This window comes from Oncorhynchus clarkii, chromosome 3, assembly GCF_045791955.1.
Source record: "Oncorhynchus clarkii lewisi isolate Uvic-CL-2024 chromosome 3, UVic_Ocla_1.0, whole genome shotgun sequence".
Classification (NCBI taxonomy): domain Eukaryota; kingdom Metazoa; phylum Chordata; class Actinopteri; order Salmoniformes; family Salmonidae; genus Oncorhynchus; species Oncorhynchus clarkii.
The window spans coordinates 47,827,029-47,851,655 of NC_092149.1; the positions used below are offsets into that span (position 1 = coordinate 47,827,029).

Sequence of the window (24,627 nt, forward strand, 5' to 3'; positions counted from 1 at the left end):
GAGGACAGAGGAGCCTCTTAAAGAAGAAGTTACAGGTCTGTGAGAGCCAGAAATCTTGCTTGTTTGTAGGTGACCAAATACTTATTTACCACCAAAATTTGCAAATAAATTCATTAAAAATCCTACAATGTGATTTTCTGGATTTTTTTCCCCCTAATTTTGTCTGTCATAGTTGAAGTGTACCTATGATGAAAATTACAGGCCTCTCTCATATTTTTAAGTGGGAGAACTTGCACAGTTGGTGGCTGACTAAATACTTTTTTGCCCCACTGTATGTATATATATATATATATATATATATAATGACACAATGAATAAATACACAGTAAATTATGAGTAAAATGACGAATACAAATTACATGGCTATATACAGGGAGTACCAGTACCGAGCCGATGTGCAGCGGTACGATGTAACTGAGGTAGCTACAGTATGTACATATAGGTAGGGTTAAAGTGACTAGGCAACAGGATAGATAATAGACATTTGTGGTATTGTGGTATTGTTTAGCAGTTTTACGTGTTGGGGTTATCACCATAACTGGAAATTCCCTAAATAGCCAAAGCAGACATGCACATATTATAGTTTTAACCAATTCCTGGACAGACACACAAATATGAATAGTGCCATCATGGCAATGTTACTTACCAAGTATTAATGCCCAGAAACATTCAATATTAACAACACAAAGGAAAGTGAAAGTCTTTGAAATTAATACCATGTCCTCACACTGACCTGAAGTGAGTTTCCTAAAAACCTTCTTAGCTAGTGGTACTTTATTTCTATCAATGAACCAGATGTACACCACACGTAGTAGTAACTGTGGAGCGGTAGTCACATAGAGGCACACAGGAGATTCTTTCCCTCAGGGTTACGTAACGCTGCATGGGCCCAGACCAAGCTTGGTCTATTGTGCTGGTTTCCCCGTGTCTCTGTCTCGTGTGAAAATGGAACGTGAACAGCAGTACAGCCTAATTACTGCATGGACTGCAAGCCATGGTGCTCAGCAACCCGAGAGGAAAGAGGAGATGAGGAAGAAAAGAGGGGGGGGGGGGTGAAAAGGCTTCATCTTTACATGACCTTTTTCAGACCCTTTCTAATGCATATTTGGAGATTTGTGGAGATGCATCTTATCCCAGCAAATTCTGAATCTTACGTGTGTCTTTTAGACATATATGATATTGGGATTGTTCTCTCTGCTACCTTACGTCAAGCGGTTCCCGTCGCGATCCAAGAGGCTTCGAAACAGCTTCTACCTCCCAAGCCAAAAAGACTCCTGAACATCTAATCAAATGGCTACCCAGACTATTTGCATTAACCCCCTCCCCCTGTCTTTTACACTGCTGTTATCATCTATGCATAGTCACTTTAATAAGTCTACCTACATGTACATATTACCTCATTACATCGTTTAACCCGTGCCTTCGCACATTGACTCTTTGCCGGTACCCCTCTGTACATAGTCTCGTTATTGTTATTTTACTGCTGCTCTTTAATTACTTGTTACTTTTATTTAAGTAAGCATTTCACTGTAAGGTCTACAACTGTTGTATTCGGGCACTTGTGACTAATAACATTTGATTTCATTTCATTTGATTACTTTCGAATATCATATATGGACATTTCCTACGGCCAGATATGGACTCATTCGACATCCTGAGATATGCGGCATCCTATTTTCTGTCTTCATGTTGACAAGTACTGGCTGTATACATATCATATTTGTGTTTTCTCAGCACATTCAAAGGCCTTTCTTTGAATTTTGTCAGAATTTTTGTTCTGTGATAAAGGTCAATATTGTAAGTGTGTTGATGCAATCAAGGTGACATTGGTTATACCCAGCTTTTATTTCACATTCAAAATGAATCTTAATGGCAAAAAAAAGAACATTTTCGTTATTGTACAGTATCCCCTGCTTTCAAATTCTCTTAAAGTCATTCAGATATGAAAGCAGGAAAAATTCTCCCAGCACTGGAACCGAAGTCGCCCTTGACTCGTAATCGCTGCTGTACATGGAATGTTTTTGTTTTACTGTATCGGTGATGTCAAATCTCTGAGAAACTCTTGGAGTTGCCAGCGGTAATTAGCTTGCAGATTAATCCGCTTGAACGTGCTTTTGTTTGGCATTCTCCCGCAGCGCTTGTGAAATAAAGTATAGAGCAGATCACCAAATACTAGGTGAATATCAATGAATGGACTAAATCGGCCCAGTCCCCAGCTCCCTGATGCAATTATTTTCTATTCACATTAATTATTGCTAACAGATGACACTAATGACTTTGAGCGAACGCTGGCAATGGCAGCCCTGTTAGGGATCAATGCTATTTAAAAAGGGGTCACAGCACACCTAACACTTTCCGTCTTTCAAAATGTTTTGCATGTCAGCAATCAAGTTTTCAATATATAGAACTTTCAAAATACAGAAGGTGTCTCGGTATGATGCATTTGAAAGTTCTATATCTTGAAAACTTGCTTGCTGACATGCAAAACATTTTGGGACTGTATCAACAGTGGAATAATGAAACAAATGCCAAAATATAGTTCTTGAGTGGTATTTTCCTTAAAGTTTAAATCAAAGTTTGTTGGTCTCTTACACAGTTTAGCAGATGTTATAGTGAAATGCTTGTGTTACTAGCTCCTAACAGTGCCGCAAAAATGTCAAACAAGTACAACAAAAGATAAAAACAAGAAATCAGGAACTAACCCAGTTCAAATCAAATCAAATATTATCCGTCACATTCGCCGGATACAACAAGTATAGATAGACCTTACAGTGAAATGATTACTTATTTACAGTTAGCCACATGTACACTTTATCAGTAATCCAAATGCAAACTATGCGTATATACACCAAATGAAGAATGATATGTACACCAGTGAGCTATGTTGAGAATTCAGTGTCAATAAACAGTATAACAAAATGTGATGCACAGTAGTAGATGTATTAGAATGAGCTATGTGAAGAAAACAACACTAAATTAATACACAGTGTGAAAAACATTATAAAAGAAACGATCCCGTGTTTAATGTCTCTATATACATGGGACAGCAGCATTGGTTGTGTGTGAGTGTGTGTATACACTACCAGTCAAAAGTTTTAGAACACCTACTCATTCAAGGGTTTTTCTTTATTTTGACTATTTCTTTCTACATTGTAGAATAATAGTGAAGACATCAAAACTATGAAATAACACATATGGAATAATGTAGTAACCAAAAAAGTGTTACATCAAAATTCTTTAAATAGCCACCTTTTGACCTTGATGACAGCTTTGCACACACTCTTGGACACACTCTTGGCATTCTCTCAACCAGCTTCATGAGATAGTCACCTGGAATGCATTACAGGTATGCCTTGTTAAAAGATCATTTGTGGAATGTCTTTCCTTCGTAATGCATTTGAGCCAATCAGTTGTGTTGTAACAAGGTAGGGGGGGTATACAGAAGATCGCCCTATTTGTTAAAAGACCAAGTCCATATTACGGCAAGAACAGCTCAAATAAGCAAAGAGAAACGACAGTCCATCATTACTTTAAGACATGAAGGTCAGTCAATAAGGAACATTTGAAGAACTTTGAAAGTTTCTTCAAGTGCAGTCGCAAAAACCATCAAGCGCTATGATGAAACTGGCTCTCATGAGGACCGCCACAGGAAAGGAAGACCCAGAGTTACCTCTGCTGCAGAGGATACATTCATTAGAGTTACCAGCCTCAGAAATTGCATCCCAAATAAATGCTTCACAGAGTTCAAGTAACAGACACATCTCAACATTAGGAGACTGTGTCAATCAGGCATTCATGGTCAAATTGCTGCAAAGAAACCACTACTAAATGACACCAATAAGAAGAAGATACTTGCTTGGGCCAAGAAACACGAGCAATGGACATTAGACCGGTGGAAATTTGTCCTTTGATCTGGAGTCCAAATTGGCTTTTGGTTCCAACTGCCGTGTCTTTGTGAGATGCGGTGTGGGTGAATGAATGATCTCCGCATGTGTATTTGCCACCGTAAAGCATGGAGAAGGAGGTGTGATGGTGTGGTGGTGCTTTGCTGGTGACACTGTCTATAATTTATTTAGAATTCAAGGCACACTTAACCAGCATGGCTACCACAGCATTCTGCAGCAATACACCGTCAAATCTGGTTATAGGCTTAGTGGGACAATCATTTGTTTTTCAACAGGACAATGACCAAACACACCTCCAGGCTGTGGAAAGGCTATTTTACCAAGAAGGAGAGTGATGGAGTGCTGCATCAGATGACCTGCCTCCACAATCCCCCGACCTCAACCAAATTGAGATGGTTCGGGATGGGTTGGACCGGAGAGTGAAGGAAAAGCAGCCAAAAAGTGCTCAGCATATGTGGAAACTCCTTCAAGATGGTTGGAAAAGCATTTCATATGAAGCAGGTTGAGAAAATGCCAAGAGTTTGCAAAGCTGTCATCAAGGAAAAAAGGGACGCTATTTAAATAATTTTTATTTGTTTTTGGTTAGTACATGATTCCATATGTGTTATTTCATAGTTTTGATGTCTTCACTATTATTCTACAATGTAGAAAATAGTCAAAATAAAGAAAAACCCTTGAATGAGTAGGTGTCCTAAAATTAGTGTACAGTATGTGCGTGTGTTTGTGAGTATGGGCTTTTGCGCGTGTAAGTAGATATGTGAGTACTGGAGTCTGTGTGTTTGAGGTGTCTATCTTTGTCTTACTACAGGAGATGACGTGATGGGTGTTCAACAGTCTGATTGCCTGGAGATAGAAGTTGTTTTTCAGTCTCTTGGTACTGGGTTTGATGCACCTGTACTGTCTCTGTCTGCTAGATGGTAGCAGAGTGAACAGAACGTAACTCGGGTGGCTGAGGTCCTTGATGATCTTCTTGGCCTCATCCATCAAGTGTGGCTGAGAGTTGGCCAAGTAGACCTACCATTCTGGGAACAAACACATTCTCTCTTTGCTCACAGGCTATGTGATTGAAAGTTAGATAAAGCATTTTCCTTTTGGAAACGACGTCCCATGGTTCCAGCCAGAGAGAGAAGTTAAGAGAGGAGGAATGAGGCTGAGTCATAGACCACTGCGTGATTATCAATCACTGTCCATCCTGTAGACTCACGCTAAACAACATTATTACTCATCTGACATTTGTCATTTATTATGCATTCACTTTTGAAAACCCAAGGGTCTACAGGCTCAGTGTATTGTACATCTTTGTCTTGGCACTGAGACCACAGATTGTAAAGCGTTCAGAAACTGGGATACAATCCAATGTGTGTTATAGCAGAGGGCACTATAAAGTCGTCAATGCGTCTTTCAACAGCATTTTCGCTGATGTCCACATAGATTACATTCATCAAATACTTTGCACATGTCAGCTAAATGGGAAATTAGCTCTAAAAGTCTGTTATAGTGCCCTGTGCTGTAATGCACATTGGATTGAATCTCGGCCTTAGTTTCTGACTCTTGACCATGTGTCCAACAATACATAATCAAGACAAAACAAAGGTTGTCTGCATGCACAGAGAAGACGAGTGAATGCCTGCATTGTAGAGTGAGATTTCTGTGACAAGTGGAGTGGAGAATGTCATACCTATCCTTAATTAGCCTTTGGCTGGAAAGGGACAGTGATGTATTCAGTAGTTCATTTTTATGTTAATCGGGAACTGCTTAACCTATTTGGTAAAACTATAGGATAAAAAAAAAATTGCTCTGAACATGGGCTTTCTACCAAAATCGTATCAAAATTAAACTTTATTTTCATTAAAGTCACTTCTCTCTGCTGACACTTCACTTCCATGTCTATCTTTTGAATTTCAGTGTGGGGACAATAAAGTTTGAACTGAATTTCTGAACACACTCCTTATTTTCCAGGAAGTCCAGCGGAATGGGAAGGCAAGTGTTCCTGCAGGGAGGTGGCCCAGCCTGCTTAGTCTAACCTGTCCACGCAGTAGCTGCAGTGGCAGTGAGGCCTCATTATCCAGCGCCTCTACTGAGTACTCCAGTGGCTCACATACTTGGGCAGCAGGACGTCGTTCCTCCAAGCAGGTGAGTCTCCCAGTCTGAACTCAAACTAATTGTGTTAAGGAAAGTAACTTTTCATGAATTACTATGTAGAATGGATCCTCAACGTTCATCAAGTAATACCAATGTCTTTAGTTTTTGTTGTTGTTGACAACTAAAATGTCTTTCTCTTTTGTCACAGTCTGTGATAAGCCGGGAGAAGAGGATGAGCGCAGGGTCAGTGTCCAGCAATCGGTCTGTCCCAGCAGAGCAGCCCGATCTAAATTGGAAGGAGGGCCACATTCTGAAAGGCCTGAAGAGGCTCCAAATGCGCAGCCCAGCTCCCAAGGAGACATCTTCACTCGCCTCCACGTCACATTTCAAGGACTGCATGACCTCCAATGAGGGCATATACTCTTTAGGGGTTAAGGGTGGGCCCCACGGGGTAGTGCCTAATTTGGCATTGGCAAAGGGAAATTATTTTAAGCCAAGAGCAGGAGTCAGTGCCTTAATCTCTGACTCAGACGATGCAGAGGATAAATTGCCTCAATCACCAACCAGGGAGTCCTGCGCCCAACCCATTAAAGAGACTCTCCATCTGGAAGGAGAGCCTGCGTCTGAATTGGGAACGGCACAAGGGAGAAAGAGCTCTACGGTCTACAACTCCCAAGAGGAGCCTGTAAGACTCGTAATTCCCAGCAACTCCTTCTCACCTATCAAAGATGTCTTCTTGCTCGATGGTCCCACACTGAAGCCTGGACTCAGCCCAACGGAGAGCCCTAACTTTATGAGTGGACTTCAAAATAAAAACTGGATAGAAAAAGACAAGCTAGTTACAAGACATAGTTACAATTTGAGGCCAGAGAGCGTTAAACAGCCAAAAAACAAAGTTACGGTCAAACATCTAGAGGCACGGGCTAGGGAAGTGAGCCTACCCATTCAGTATGCAGCAGCCAGAGCTCTGAGTTGGGTTAGTGAGGCCAGACAGCGCAGTGCTTCCATGGATACTAAGCAGTACAGAGAGCCGAGCAGCCAGGGTGGAGTTGATACCAAGGACTACACCATTTTGCAGTCCCGACAGAGGAAAACAAAACCTATGGCTTGCGACTCAGCAAGGAAGGCCTTTATCCTCCGACGCAAGAGTGCAGATGGAGGTCCAGACCAGGCCAAGCTACACCAGCCCCTACGTCAGACACTTATCAAAGTCAATCAAAGGGCCAAGAACCGCTCAAACCCTCCTGGGCCCGGTGGCCCTCGCACAAAGATCAACCTCAGCAAGGCAACAGGTCCAGCTAAGGCATCAGTACAAATGACTGAGAAAGGTGAGACTGCTAGTGGGGCAAGAACTTCAGGGCCCCTTGAGAATACAGTACATGGCTCCCCTTCTTCCTCCCCTCAGAAACTGGTCAAAGTATTTGAGCCACCTGTGCTGAATGATTGCCCCAAGAGCACATCTAAAGTATCCCAACCAGTTTCCAAACTCCCATCAAGAAACGACTGTGGGGTAAAAGGCCCCAACTCCAACAATTCAGCTTGCTCTCCACTTAAACAGAGGCACCAAGACCAGCACTCGGATTCCTCTCGCAATGATATCAGGTCTCCTTTACCTCCACTCCCACCAGGTTGGACCACCTCCCTACTTATTCGACCTGGTTATGGCTCCTTACCTCAGGCGCATAAGTCTGTGGTTATGCTCCAAACCTCTAGCACAGTAAAGGCAACTGCCCGTAGCACCAAACCTCCGTCAAGTCATCAGTCATCTGTTTTACAAATGCAACCTCTAGCCCCCAACAAAATGCAAGACACTCATCATATGGCTCCCAAAATGGGTATTGAGGTGAAAAAGCCACCAAAATGGGTCCCTGCCAAAGTCTACCATCCTTTACCAACTTCGACCACTCTTCAAGAATCCAAGGAAACAGACTCATCCCAATCCTCAATGAACAGGACTGTGGCACAAGCCTCCCATCAGGAAAATAGTGTTCCCTTTGTGGTGCAAAATCAGGACAGCTTATCTGTGTCCCAGCAAGGCAATGGTGAGCCACAAAGTACAGAGCTCTTACCTCAGGCCTCAGCGTCTCTACTTTGCCATGACATAGTTAGTATCTCTCAACATTCTGTGACCAGGGCAGTAAATGCATCCCTTCCTGTTGGCTCCAAAACCAATGAGACAACCCCAAAGCTGGGTAACAACGTTGCAGTTATCACTGCTATTAAGGGAGTGCAGACTTTTGACACCTTCAACCAGGACACGTACAGACGTCCAATGATGCACTGTGTCAATGCAGCTGTAGCCAAGGCCAAAGCCAGGAGAAAGCTTGAGACCCACTGTAGCTCACTAGAGGAGGCTGCACTCCCACCTCCAGTGGCAGAGAATGGTGTAACTTTGGACTGGGGATTTGATGAAGAGAGCTGGCTATTCAAGCGCTCGGTCTCAGTCTCGACCCGACCTCCTCTCCACCCGGTTATGGGCATGAATGGAGCAAAGGCTCGCAGTCAAAGCTTCGGCGCACGCTATATGGACAGACCGAACATCAGCAGGTCTGGAAATGTCCGTAGTCACATCAAAACTAACTCAGGAAGCTCTTTGAATTCTCTTGGTGATGTATTCCGGGGTAGTATGAGTTGCTCCAATAGCTACAATTGTCAAAGGAACAAATCCCACAACAATTTCATGATTGAGGAAGGCTTGCCAATACCTCTGCATCTGGAGGCCTCCAGTGATCGATTTGGTCTTAAACACCAGAGAGTAAACTCATGTTCACATCTCCGGACTGAGAAACAGTCCCCTAGCACCTTCTATGAACGTATCCATGGGGAACCAGAGAGACAGTCAAACATCTCCACCATCGAGGAGAAGGTCATGATGGGAATTGAGGAGAATTTGCAGAAATCTCAGCAGAAGGAGAAGACAACTGAAACTAAGCAGAAATCCGGTTCACTGTCAAACTGGTTTGGATTCCGCAAGAGCAAGCTCCCTGCTCCGATTGGTAAAAAAGGAGATTATCCAAGGGGAAAGGAGGAGAGGAAGGAACCTAAGCTTGGATCTCTCTTGGGTGGGAAGCAGGCAAAGTTCGACAAAAAGAAGGAAGGGAGGAAAAGTGAAGGTCATCAAATGGATGGGTAAAGCTTTAATAATGTTTAGGTGGGGTAGCTGAGAAGTCATGTTCACCGTTTTACTGCTGGGAAAATAATGTTTATGAGAGGCTTCAAGACAATGTAACTTCTTATTCATTACAAAAATAACCTTGCTTTAATGTAATGCATTGGTCATATTTACCACAAATGCCGAAATCTACTGTTACTTTTCACTTAAGGTAGATTTTTGATATTGTCTTCAGTAATGATTGAAATCAATTAAATTCAACATCAGTATCACTGCTTAAAACTACTGAGGTCTATAATGTTGAGTCATACCTCATGGACACTGAACAATCACAACTTGACTGAACCATCAAACATATCTCTTCATATCTTTCCATGAGGTGATTTACTGCCCCAGATAGCCTAAGCCATTTCTATCAAGCACTGTTAGACACATGTATCACTCCACTAAGTCCAGAGACCAGTTCAGACCCATATAGCACAGCAAGGAAGGCAGTGGCTTCACAGTATCATTTATTATCGGAAACACCCTGGGCATGTTGAGTCAGTATGAAAGACTCGCAGATTATAGTGGTAGCGTGAAAACCTGTTTTCTTTCAGCACGGTTGGGAAAAGAGACTCATAAGATACATTGCTCGTCTGCCTTTCGATGGCCTCCCTGGGAGCCCCAGGTAACAGCAACATACAAGGACAAACCGACATCAGTGGGGACACAAAGGTACATTCAATTATACACGACAAGGATTTTATGTCGATTTCAGTCAACATGGGGATTAAATAGAATTTGAAATTAGAATTGAGAAATTAGAATTAAATTTATGGGCATTTTCCCATACAAATTCTATGTCCAATTCAATCCCTGAATTGACTGGGAAATGTATTGACCATAACTCTACAATGTGTCCATTTCATGTCTAATGGTTAAATTATGGGGTATGCATGCATAATGTCTCTGAAAGGCCAATTATAGGAAACAATATTTATGTTCATGACAATTTGTGTCAACACCCATTTGTATGGACCTCAAGTCAGATAAGTGAATTATACATTTAACAGTGCCAGTCCATTTCTACCTGTCTGTTTTTCTGGAAGACTTGTATTACTACCTCTTCACTAGCACTAGAAGACACACTTTCTGAAAGGAAGTATTTCTGTGTAATACCATAATCTGTACAGGAAGGAAGTGGAGCTAAGAAAGACATACTGTATGATCAAAACTGACCTAGCAAGGTCCCATCTATGGGAAAAACAGAGATGTGAGATTAATACAAAGGGAAAAGGGGTGGGTGACAGAAAGAAAGAAAGAAAGAAAGAAAGAAAGAAAGAAAGAAATAAAGAAAGAAAGAAAGAAAGAAAGAAAGAAAGAAAGGAAAATATGAGAAGAATATAAAGGACCCAGGAATAAATGTGGCAGATAAGATGGATATGGAGTTAGGGTGAGAGACAAGAAAGACAAGAATGGAGAGAAGGTGAATAGAGAGAGAAAATTGTAACAAAGACTTACAAATAAATAAACACCAAAGAAACATAGATAACCGGAACAAACCCTTCATATGTTTAGTATGGATCAGTGTAGGTCGCTGAGGGGAGGACGGCTCATAATAATCGCTGGAATGATGTGTTTGATACCATTCCACCTATTCTGCTCCAGCCATTACCAGGAGCCCGTCCTCCCAAATTAAGGCGCCAGCTGTCTACCTAATTAAAGAAGAATGGCGCTGGAGGAGATGGCTGCCGTTTTTTCGGGCTCCTAACCAATCATGCTATTTTGTGTTTTTTCGCATTGTTTGTAACTTATTTTGTACATAATGTTTCTGCCACCGTCTCTGATGACTGAAAAGAGTTTCTGGATATCAGAACAGCGATTGCTCACCTCGAACTGGACAAAGATTTTTTCTTTAATGAGTCGGAAGCGAAGGATTTATTCCAGATACTGGACAGGCCAAAATCCCGTCATTTGCATTGAAGAAAAGACGGTGATACAGGGGACGCAGGTCCAGGTGCCTTGTGAGAATTTGTTGGCGAGTGGGTAATCCGCCTCTACCATCCGTCCGATTGGCCAACGTGCAATCATTGGAGAATAAACTGGATGAGCTCCGTTCAAGACTATCTTACCAACAGGACATTAAAAGCTGTAATATCTTATGATTCGACAGCATGGATAACGACAGTTGGCTGGTTTTTCCGAGCGTCGGCAAGATAGAACAGCTGCCTCCGGTAAGACAAGGGGTGGCTGTCTGTCTATTTGTCAATAACAGCTGGTGTGCAAAATTAAATATTAAGGAAGTCTCAAGGTTTTGCTCACCTGAGGTAGAGAATCCCATGATAAGCTGTAGACCACACTATTTACCAAGAAAGTTTTCACCTATATTTTTCATAGCTGTTTATTTACCACCACAAACTGATGCTGGCACTAAGATCGCACTCAACGAGCTGTATAAGGCCATAAGTAAACAAGAAAATGCTCATCCAGAAGCGGAGCTCCTAATGGCCAGGGACTTTAATGCAGGGAAAGTACATCTGTTTTACCTCATTTCTACCAGCATGTTACATGTGCAACTAGACCACCTTTACTCCACACACAAAGCTCTCCCTCGCCCCTCATTTGGCAAATGTGACCATAATTCTATCCTCCTGATTCCTGCTTACAAGCAAAAACTAAAGCAAGAAGTACCAGTGACTCGTTCAATACAGACGTGGTCAGATGAAACAGATGCTAAGCTACAGGACTGATTTGCTTGAACAGATTGGAATATGTTCCAGGGCTCATCCGATGGCATTGAGGAGTATACCACATCAGTCACCAGCTTCATCAATAAGTCTATGACATTGTCCCCACAGTGACCCCACAGTCCTGTACATACCTCAACCAGAAGCCATGGATTACAGGCAACAGGCAACATCCGCACTAAGCTAAAGGGTAGAGCTGCCGCTTTCAAGGAGCAGGACTCTAACCTGGACGCTTATAAGAAATCCTGCTATGCCCTCAGATGAACCATCAAACAGGCAAAGTGTCAGTACAGGACTAAGCTTGAATCCCACTACAAAGACTTTGACGCTCGTCAGATGTGGCAGGGCTTGCAAACTATTACGGACTACAAAGGGAAGCCCAGCCGCTAGCTGCCAACTGACACAAGCCTACCAGACAAGCTAAATTACTTCTATGCTGATCCTCAACATGTCGGTCCCTTCGGGGTGTGTGCTTAGTCCCCTCCTCTACTCCCTGTTCAACCATGATTGCATGGCCAAGCATGACTCCAACACCATCATTAAGTTTGCCAACAACACATGGTGGTAGGTTTGATCACCGACAAAGATGAGACAGCCCATAGGGAGGAGGTCAGAGACCTGACAGTGTGGTGCCAGGACAACAACCTCCCCCTCAACGTGATCAAGACAAAGGAGATGATTGTGGACTACAGGAAAAGGAGGGCCGAGCACTCCCCCATTCTCATTGACGGGGCTGTAGTGGAGCAGGTTGAGAGCTTCAAGTTCCTTGGTGTCCACATCACCAACAAACTAACATGGTGCAAACACACCAAGACAGTAAGGAAGAGTGTAAGAAAACGCCTATTCCCCCTCAGGAGACTGAAAATATTTGTCATGGGTCCTCAGATCCTCAAAAGGTTCTACAGCTCCACCATCGAGAGCATTCTGACTGGTTGCATCACCGCCTGGTATTGCAACTGCTCGGCCTCTGACCTTAAGGCACTACAGAGTGTAATGCGTACTGCCCAGTACATCACTGGGGCCAAGCTTCCTGCCATCCAATACGTATACCATGCTTTGTCAGATAAAGTCCATAAAAATTGCCAAAGACTCCAGCCACCCTAGTCATACACTGTTGTCTCTGATACCGCACTGCAAACAGTACCGGAGCGCCAAGTCTACATCCAAAATTCTTCTTAACACCTTCTACCCCCAAGTCATAAGACTGCTGATTAGCTAATCAAATGGCTGTCCTGACTAATTGCATTGACCCATCACCCCCTTTTTTAATACTGCTGCTACTTGCTGTTTATTATATATGCATAGTCACTTTACCCCTACCTACATGTACATATTACCTCAATAACCTCGACTAAAACTGTACACCCACAAATTGACTCGGTACCGGTACCCCCTGTATATTGCCTCGTTATTGTTATTTAATTATTTAGTAAATATTTTTCTGAAATCTAATTATTCTTAAAACTGCATTGTTGGTTAAGGGCTTGTATGTAAGCATGTGACAAATAACATTTGATTTGATCTCCTGTGGTATGGATCACTTTAACACATTCACACATGATCACAAACATGGCTGAGACACTGGAGATATTTAATCTACACTTAAGAAGAAATAGAAACACATCATGTAGATTGTTGATCCCATGTTTCATCAGCTGAAATAAAAGATCCCTGAAATGTTCCATACCCACAAAAATATTATTTCTCTCACCTTTTGTGCACACATTTGTTTGCATCCCTGTTAGTGACCATTTCTCCTTTGCCAAGATAATCCATCCACCTGAGAGGTGTGGCATATTACGTTTCAGCATGATAATGCACGGCCCCATGTCGCAAGGATAGCCTAGTGGGGCGGCAGGGTAGCCTAGTGGTTAGAGCGGCGGACTAGTAACCGGAAGGTTACAAGTTCAAATCCCCGACCTGACAAGGTACAAATCTGTCGTTCTGCCCCTGAACAGGCAGTTTGCCCACTGTTCCTAGGCCGTCATTGAAAATAAGAATCTGTTCTTAACTGACTTACCTAGTTAAATAAAAGGATCAGTACACAATTCCTCAAGCTGAAAATGTCCCAGTTCTTCCATGGCCTGCATACTCACCAGACATGTCACCAGTTAAGCCTGTTTAGGATGCTCTGGATCAACGTGTACAAAAGAGTTCCTGACAATATACAGCAATTGAAGAACACTGGAACAACATTCCATAGGCCAAAATTAACAGCCTGATCAACTCTATGTGAAGGAGATGTGTCGCACTACATGAGGCAAAATAGATTATGGCCTAAATCAATTTATTTCAATTGACTGGAACTCAGTAAAATCTTTGAAATTGTTCCATGTTGTGTTTATATTTTTGTCCAATGTAGATACTGAGGAAAATCTATGGACTATTTGTACAAACATTCACAAGCAGTCTTGATAATAGAGTGATCATTAGAATGAACATTGCTTTGAAATATTTTCAGTGAAAGTCCATCATTGTCCTGATTTAATTCAGATACATATTATTTACCTGTTGCATGGATAAATTATCAAATAGTCTTGACAGCTAAAATGGCAATTGAATTCGAGTTTGTTATAGACCTATCAGAGATTTTCTACCAAACTGAAGACCTACTCTGTTCAATTACATTTACCAGGGGTGAAAATAAGTCAAATCTGTCAAGTTGCCAACTGGCTAAATGGTCTTCTTGCTGGTTCAGAAACTTTAGTGAGATTGTGCTTTACAAAGAACTGAAATCATGTCTTAACATAGAGGATTGGGGACCCTTTATGCCTTTTAAGGAATATATTCATACCACTTTATGAACATAGATTCAAACCGTGATGATAGATTGCCACCACAAATTCAATATAAAACATGTAATCACAAGTACAGACAATTCACATATCCCAATTTAGTCCCCTATTCTGTACATGTATAATTATGTTTTCTTCTTGCTTCCACAAACAGACAAAGATACAGAGGATGAACCTCAGGACTGATAATGACAACAGAGTTGCTTTGAAGAGCCCCAGTGAAGATCACTTTATCGGTAAGGGTATTAACAAAACTATTTGTATTGTACTTGATAGATGGGCCACGTCGAAAATGAACCCCTTGCTCCTACCCATAGCAACTTCATGTAGATTTGTAAGAATAGGGTAGGTGTTTTATGGTAGTAACTCCACTCTAAAATCCAGTGGCGTGCCGTGGGCCTGAGGCCTGGGCCTTCAGTGAGGTCCTACACAGTCCCACCCGAATTAATCCACCTCTTATTACCATCATTATGATGCCATGGCTCTAGACACTATACATTTAGACAGAAACGCAGTATAACCAGGCGTCACCCAAAAACATGACACAATCAATGAGTCTTTTAAATATTTCCCTATTTTTCTTCACCTTTTCATTGTGCGGCTCCGTTGCCCTGAGCGCTTGTTCGTTGAGCTGTAGATCCACTCGGGTGTCCCCAAAAGTTTTCAAAAGCACCATTGCTTGTAAATGCCCAGCCGTACTTTGGTGTCTCGTTACTGGCTTGGTTAGACAACTCAAGTTTGCAAAGCGAGTGTGGCTCCAAACACCAAATCCATCACTTGCAAATAATACTCTACTCTTACTCTGGGGAATAATTTAATACATATTTGTGGGAAAATATATATATTTTAAAATTATATTCTGATGATGTTTAGGCCAGCAGAGAAGGCCTTGCTGGCCCTGACGGCCCACCACTGCTAAAATCCTATCCAGATCTACACAAGTGCACTCTCCATCAGTCAAGGACCATTTTACCCTCTGCTTTGACCCCTATGCAGTGATCTTCAAACGATAGAGATCCTATGAAATGAGTATTCTAATTACAAATTCTATGCTTCAAACCTGGTCCTGAATACATTAAAATCTTTCAACCTTTTTTATATTGCTCAAGCACTGGTAATGCTAGCAGATTTCCTTCCTAGCCCCCTAACCTCTTTTCTGTCATGTCATTTTAACCTATGAACCGAAGTGAAAGGGATGGAATCGCAGTTGAAAGAGCAAGGTTGAGAGCAAACACTATTTTCACTGTACGCGACACCCCCTCACTCAGAGTTAACGTTTCCTTTTATGCATTTAACTTCACAGAGAAATACTGAAGCACAGCGTGTTCGGTCTTTCTCTCATTAAGGATTATTTAGATAGGATCAAAGTGACAGCCAAGCATGCTAAAATTAAGTGTTTCAACTCTGCGTGAGTCTAAGCAGTAACTTCCAAGTGAGTCGAGGTCTAAAAGTCACTCAGTATATTTTAGCAATTTGAACATTTAAGGACAATATGCTGACCTATGGTTAAACATTTGGATATTTGAATAATTTACTAGTTAAATAGGTCTGCCAAAGCCAACTGTAAAATTAGCATGTCAAAAATGCATTTAGTCAAACAAAGGAAAACAATCCTTATACTTCACTGAACAAAAAAATAAACGCAACATGCAACAATTTCAAAGATTCTACTGAGTTACAGTTCATAAGGAAATCCGTCAATTTAATGAAATTCATTAGGCCCTAATCTATTGATTTCACATGACTGGGAATACAGATATGCATCTGTTGGTCACAGATATCTTACAAAAAAGGTAGGGACGTGGATCAGAAAGCCAGTCAGTATCTGGTGTGACCACCATTTGCCTCTTGCAGCATGACACCTCTCCTTCGCATAGAGTTGCTCAGGCTGTTTATTGTGGCCTGTGTAATGTTGTCCCACTACTCTTCAATGGCTGTGCAAAGTTGCTGGATAATGCACAGCACCATGTCCCAAACATGCCAAATGGGTGACATGTCTGGTGAGTATGCAGGCCATGGAAAAACAGGGACATTTTCACCTACCAAGAATTGTGTACAGATCCTTGCGACATGGGGTCGTGCATTATCATGCTGAAACATGAGGTGATGGCAGCGGATGAATGGCACTACAATGGGCCTCAGGATCTCATCACGGTATCTCTGTGCATTCAAGCTAAAATTTAATGTAATTGTGTTCGTTGTCCATAGCTTATGCCCGCCCATATCATAACACAACTGCCACCATGGGGCCCTCTGTTCACAATGTTGACATCAGCAAACCACTCGCCCACACAACGCCATACACGCGGTCTGCCATCTGCAATATGCAGGGATTCTTCCGTGAAGGGCACACTTCTCCAGTGTGCCAGTGGCCATCGAAGGTGAGCATTTGCCTACTGAAGTTGGTTACGACACCGAACTGCAGTCAGGTCAAGACCCTGGTGAGGACAATGAGTACGCAGGTGAGCTTCCCTGAGACGGGTTTCTGACAGTTTGTGAAGATATTATTCCGTTGTGCAAACCCACAGTTTTATCAGCTTTCCGGGTGGCTGGTCTCAGGCGATCCAACAGGTGAAGAAACCGGATGTGGAGGTCCTGGTCTTGTGTGATTACACGTGGTCTGCAGTTGTGAGGCCAGTTGAACATACTGCCAAATTCTCTAAAACAAGGTTTATTTTTGAGAAATTAACATTAAATTCTCTGGTAGACATTCCTGTAATCAGCATGCCAATTGCACACTCACTCAAAACTTAAGACATCTGTGGCATTGTGTTGTGTGACAAAACTGCAAATTTTGAAGTGGCTTTTGATTGTCCCCATCACAAGGTGCACCTGTGTAATGATCATGCTGTTTAATCAGCTTCTTGATATGCCACACCTGTCAGGTGGATGGAATATCTTGGCAAAGGAGAAATGCTCACTGACAGGATGTAAGCAAATTTGAGACCAAAATTTGAGAGAAAATGTGACAATTTTGGGGATATTTTATTTCAGCTCCTGAAACATGGGACCAATTGCGTTTTGCGTTTATCTTTTTTGTTCAGTGTAATAACATGTGTAAAGTAACAATTGTTTGGAGTGGAGGATTGGTTGGGTGATTTTCCCTTTCAAAATCTTTTTTAAAGGGCCTGTGTGAACAATTTGATGGTCTATCCTGCAGCCCTGTTACATTCACTTGTCAAGTGACCTCCCTCAACCATTTGAAAACCTTGAAATAAGTTCAATAGACATGAATAAGTAACACCATTTCCAGTGAATAAAAAATGAGCAGATGGTTAACCTTCTAGCATTGGTCTCGCCCCTAATGAAGCCTTCACATAGGGCAGGGGTCCTCCTTTTTCAGCCTGGGACGCAAATGTGAAATTCAGTGTTTTCCTGGGACCCAAGCTCATAAAAACATGCCACCTTTTGGGGGCCCTAATCGAGATTTGGTTAGGTCCCCCCACCTCGCAGGCAAAACATTTCAGTGGCCCCCTCTTGATGGTGGAGAGAAAATGTAAGTATTAGTTAATTTTCTGTAATTCTACACATGTTGCCAATTCAAATGATAAAAAAATAAACAAAAATAGCTTCTTAACAAAGAGCAATTTCTCAAGCAAGAATTGTGCTATGATTTTCTGGTTGTTTGGGTGGGGCCCTCCCCAAAAACTGAAAATGTGCAGTTATTGGCAGAGAGGTTTGGAACTCTCCTTCTTTTTCTATTTACTAATTTACCACATGGAATTTTGACTTCTATAACCAAACGTTTAGTACTCACGATACTATACCAAAATGTCCTCATATATGCCACGGCAAAAAAGGCGTATTAGCTAAGTCACAGAATGACACTTCCCGCTTGGCACACACTGGTTGAATCAACATTGTTTCCACGTCATTTCAATGAAATGACATTGAACCAATTGACGTCTATCCCCAGTGGGTTGATCCAGACAGATAAACTCAATCGTTGGCCGTTTTTTAAATTCAAACATTACATTTCACATTTGATGTAAACATTTTCCAGAGACAGCCATGTATGCATTAATGAATCAATTATACAATCATGCAATTCATTTGACTTTGTTTTTACCAATCTAACTACATATCAACATAATGGTAATGATGTATTTGAATGGTAAATCTCTATTCATAAACTGGGTAAATCAAGATATAGCCTAAGCCTATTCACAATACAGGTGAATGCATATTCAATAGGAGTCTGTGCATGCATTCACTGTTTTCCTGGGGCTACAGATGACATTTGGTTTCCCTTCCATTTGGGAATTATTTTATTCTACTGATCAAGAACATTTGCATAGAAGTAGCAATCTCTTCTTTTATAAAGTGTGTGTCTCTTTAACCCAGTAATGTCGTCATTCATGACCAGGCACATGCCCACACAGTTGAGTTGAGTTCGGTGAGGGTCTGGGGAGAAGATGTGACACAGACAAAAGGGGGAAGTATCTTTGGATGGGAGGGAGAGACGATTAAGTGAATTAATACAGTTTTTGGTGACAATAAGCTTTGAAATCAGCATATTTTACATTATGGTTTGAATATTAGTATTATTATAATAATATTGGCACCCTACTGACAGACACTGGATGACAGCTGATATCAAGAACATGATCACTCCTCGTCAAAAGGAATATGGTGTGGAAAGAATTCAACTCTTTCCAGATTCTACAGGAACAAAGTTCAGGAAGCCATCTGTCATGCAAAACAGACATTTTAGTCAAACCAGATTTCTCATCTTAAAAAAGAAAACCCACACACGTGTTAGCCTTCTGGACTGTTTTTAGAAGCAATCAGACATCCCATCCACCATAACCAACCTCATCACCATTGACTTCTCCAAGGCCTTTGACAAAATTGACTATACCATAACCATTGAACACCTAATCTAACTGGGTGTCAGACCTGCCCTCACAACATAGCTCTGCAGTTTTGTGACCGGCCGCACAAAAACTGATACGCTACCAAGACAGCCTCTCAGGCTGGCAGGAGCTGATGGGGTGGCTCGAGGAACTCTTCTTGGCCCTCTCATCTTCCTTGCGGTCATAGAAAGTACAGCCCAGGATTTCGACAATAGGTGTCAAATGCAAACTGTCAAATGCAAAGTGACCTTCACAAGAAATCCACCTGTCCCGTGCACTCTCCGGATCGAGGGCCAGCATCTCAAAGTATGTGATAGTATGAAGATTTTAGTGGTAATGGTAGAGAAGGACTTACAATGGGGTGAGCAGGTTGCTACTATGGTAAAAAAGAGCAACAGTAAACCTTTTCTCATTCACTACTTCAATAGGTTCCATGTGATACAGGAAGACCTGATGACCATTTGCACCAGCTACACCGGCCCACTCCGGAGTACACTGCTCCTGCTTGGCACAGCTCTGTGTTTCGATGTGTAGCAGGAGACAGGACACGTCTCCTTACTGAGCGGTATGACGGCTGTGTGGTCCCATGGTGTTCATACTTGCGTACTATTGTTTGTACAGATGAACGTTGTACCTTCAGGCATTTGGAAATTGCTCCCAAGGATGAACCAGACTTGTGGAGCTCTACAATTATTTTTCTGTGGTCTTGGCTGATTTCTTTTGATTTTCCCATGATGTCAAGCAAAGAGGCACTGAGTTTGAGGGTAGGCCTTGAAATACATCCACAGGTACACCTCCAATTGACTCAAATGATGTCAATTAGCCTATCTGAAGCTTCTAAAGCCATTACATAATTTTCTGGAATTTTCCAAGCTGTTTAAAAGCACCGCCAACTTAGTGTATGTAAACTTCTGACCCACTGGAATTGTGAAACAGTGAATTATAAGTGAAATAATCTGTCTGTAATCAATTGTTGGAAAAATTACTTGTGTCATGCACAAAGTTGATGTCCTAACCGACTTTCCAAAACTATAGTTTGTTAACAAGAAATTTGTGGTGTTTGAAAAACAAGTTTTTAATGACTCCAACCAAAGTGTATTTAAACTTCCGACTTCAACTGTACATACACGACATGGCTAAAAGTATATATATATATATATATACACATACATACAGTGCATTCGGAAAGAATTCAGACCCATTGAATTTTTCCACATTTTGTTACGTTACGGCCTTATTCTAAAATGGTTTTAAAAAACAATAATATCTTGTCAATCTACACACAATACCCCATAATGACAAAGCAAAAACAAGTTGTTGTTTTTTACTCTAAATTGAGCTCAGGTTCATCCTGTTTCAATTGATCATCATTGAGATGTTTCTACAACTTTATTGGAGTCCACCTGTGGTAAATTAAATTGACTGGACATGATTTGGAAAGGCACACACCTGTCTATAAAAGGTCCCACACTTGACACTGCATGTCAGAGCAAAAACCAAGCCATGAGGTCGAAGGAATTGTCTGTTGTGCTCTGAGACAGGATTGTGTCGAGGCACAGATTTGGGAATGGTACCAAAAAACGTATGCAGCATTGAAGGTCCACAAGAACACAGTGGCCTCCATCATTCTTAAATGGAAGACGTTTGGAACCACTAAAACTCTTCCTAGAGCTGGCCAGCTGGCCAAACAGAGCAATCGGGGGAGAAGGGCCTTGGTCAGGGTGGTAACCAAGAACCTGACAGAGCTCCAGAGTTCCTCCATGGAGATGGGAGAAACTTCCAGAAGGACAGCCATCTCTGCAGCACTACACCAATCAGGCCATCATGGTAGAGTGGCATGACGGAAGCCACTCCTCAGTTAAAGGTACATGACAGCCCGCTTGGAGTTTGTCAAAAGGCACTTAAAGGACTCTCAGACCATGATGAACAAGATTCTCTGGTCTGATGAAACCAAGATTGAACTCTATGGCCTGAATGCCAAACGTCACGTCTGGAGGAAACCTGGCACCATCCCTATGGTGAAGCATGATGGTGGCAGCATCATGCTGTGGGGATGTTTTTCAGTAGCAGGGACTGGGAAATTAGTCAGGATCGAGGGAAAGATGAACGGAGCAAAGTACAGAGAGATCCTTGATGAAAACCTGCTCCAGATCGCTCAGGACCTCAGACTGGGGCGAAGGTTCAACTTCCAACAGGACAATGACCCTAAGCACACAGCCAAGACAGAGCAGGAGTGGCTTCGTGTCAAGTCTCTGAATGTCCTTAAGTTGCCCAGCCAGAGCCCAAACTTGAACCCGATCGAACATCTCTGGAGAGACCTGAACATAGCTGTGCTGCGACTGAGCTTGAGAGGATCTGCACAAAAGAATATGAGAAACTCCGCAAATGCAGGTGTGCCAAGCTTGTAGCATCATACCCAAGAAGACGAGAGGCTGTAATCGCTGCCAAAAGTGCTTCAACAAAGTACTGAGCAAAGGGTCTGAATACTTATGTAAATATGATATTTAATTTTTATATTTTTTTTGTACATTTGCTAAAACATCTAGAAACCTGTGTTTGCTTTGTCATTATGGGGTATTGTGTGTAGATTGATGAGAAGAAGAAAAAAACAATTTAATACATTTTAGAATAAGGCTGTAATGTAACAAAGTATGGACAAATTCAAAGGGTCTGAATACTTGTACATAGCTTATGAAAAGGAAGAGATGGTTAGGCCTAACTGCAGATCGGTAGAGATATGCCGGTGACATGCTACAACACCGGCATGCATTTCATTACGTCAGATGGCTTCTGCGTCTCCTATACAGATATAAATGTACAGAAGGAGGGTGTTTCGTTCTTTTTCGATCTGAATATTTTGTATAAAGATAGGCATTATATTGTAATATTATAAGGGTAACTCTGGTGGACCTTAAACAGTCTTCTTGAACTTAAATTCAACTGTCAGAGTCAGTTGGAGTGCCGGGGCGCACTGCCTTCATATCATATATCACATTTAGCCTGCAGTAGCTAAAGCTTAATAATAGCCACACCATACCAAACCTTCACAAATGTCTCTAAACTTTGTTAGGGTGATGTCAAAAGTAAGTCAAGCAATTGTTAATAGGGATAATACGATCAGAAGAGCTAATGTAAACCAGGGACAAAAACGCACTATCCTCCCCTGTGCCCCCCCAAAACCCACACAACCCTCCCCAAAGCATAAAAAGTTTGACAACTCACCCCTATTTTGGACCACCCCTCTTCCAGTAAATTTTGATCTGTCCTTTACCCTGTAGTGCGAAAAATATAATTCATATTGCTTTGTGGTTTAATCACCAGTGACATTTCTATACTCCGCCAACTAAGCCAATGTGTCTCATTTATCTTGTCTCCTCTGAATTAATAAATGGTCTTATAAAGATCTTTGGTCTTTACCAAAGTGATTTTCTAACTTTTCTGGCCAAGCACCTTATCAACCCCTAGCAAACCTTGAAACCTGTGTGTTAAAATTTGCGTTTAAATTTGACAAAAAAAACTGTGTTGATTGTGTTGATTTTTTTGTGTTCAACCACCAACTTTATGCAAAGTTGATCAATCGAATAAAGTTTATTGGCCGTGTACACAGTTTAACAGGTGTTAAGACTAATACTTTGAACTATGCTGCTGTGCATTGAACTTATTGAACTCATTGAATCTGGATGAACTGTAAACATCATGCCATGAATACTACTAAATTCCTTCTCATCAATATTTACACACGAGGACACCCGAAGGACTTCTGGGCGACTTTAAGATATTGATTATACAGTTGACCTTAAAAGAATTTAGATGTTCATACTGTTCCATTTGTGTATCTTCAGTTATTTGTAGCCACTGAACTTTGTAGGTGTTAGCTTGTCAGTCCTTGTTCAGTGTCTTTTCATTCTTTCAGGCAAATTGAAAGGAGATCAGACAAGGACAGGATCCTTAGGTAGTGCCAAGGGCTTTTTGAGGGAAATCAATGGTCAACCTCTCTGATGCTGCCTTCCCATGCAAGGAAGTGTCACAGAGGGCCTTGTTAAGTTTTTCCTTCAAAAACACTCATCAATAACGTCTGCGATTTGTATCGTGCTTTTGCCTTTATTAGTTAATCCTGTTTGTGTGACAGGAAAGTAAGAGCTACTTCCATCGTTGTTGTTATTTATTTTGAGAGCTGTTTGTCACAGGTTTGTCACAATTTGAAACTGACACCCTGAATTGTTGTCTCTGACTGTATAATTAAAACACATACTGAATGAAGACACCCAATTATCAGTGAAGTTGTCAGTTAGCAGCCCACCTGTTTCTCTGGATTGCTGAAGAGGAACCAGTATTTTATTTTCTGTTGCTAAAGAAGTCTACTGGCTATTAGGTAGAAAATCATGCCAGCATGACAAGGAGACAAGGACTTTGATGGTTTGATTTCAATATATGTTGTTCTGAGCTGTGTTTGTCTGTGCCAGGAGGTGCATGTGAAAGAATGCAGTGTGAGAATGCAAAATGACAGAGTTGTCATTACTGTACTTTAATTATTTATACATTAAATATTCAAACATTGTGTTAGCCAGCATACTACATGAAGTGTACAGTTGTATTACAGTTGAAATAGATACGTATTCAATATTGCTTGAACAGTAGTTCATTAGCAATCGCTTTGCCACCAACTGTACAATATCATAAATGCACTTGATTTGACACACTGCCACTAAATCACAATCTCAATTGGTCTCAAAAGTGCCACATTTTCCCTAAGCTTTATCCACCATGATTCCTCTCTGTTTGGGTGAAGCCCATTCTCTCTGGTGGCAACCATGGTATCATGCGCTAATTAGCGAGGAATCATTAGCCAGCATCACAGTTAAATGTAATTGGATTGTACGTAACTACCATCCATCTGGCTTGGCTCTTAGAGAGGACCTTTGTCGAGTGTCGTAGAACGAAAAAAACAGACCATCTGTTGCATTAATGCACTGAAATTACCACAAGGCGGCCTGGGTGACAGCCAGTCGCAGCTGGTTAAGACTCCCTCATGCACAACATAATGTGGCCGAGATAGGACAGGGGACAAGGAGAAAACAGACAATCAATCCAGGCTGGAGAGAAAATAATTCATTAAAATTGAATGTTGAGGATAATGTTGCATTTCAT

At 41.6% G+C, this 24,627-nt stretch overlaps 1 protein-coding gene across 1 annotated transcript in view; it reads left to right on the top strand.

Annotated features, from left to right (window-relative positions):
- Positions 1-24,627, top strand: part of LOC139385590 (nck-associated protein 5-like) — an 80,312-nt gene that overhangs the window by 54,960 nt on the left and 725 nt on the right. Inside the window, 4 exon segments of the mRNA XM_071130789.1 lie at positions 5,865-6,038; positions 6,196-9,116; positions 9,699-9,816; positions 14,778-14,859. Of these exon segments, the coding sequence (XP_070986890.1) occupies positions 5,865-6,038; positions 6,196-9,116; positions 9,699-9,816; positions 14,778-14,859 (3,295 nt within the window).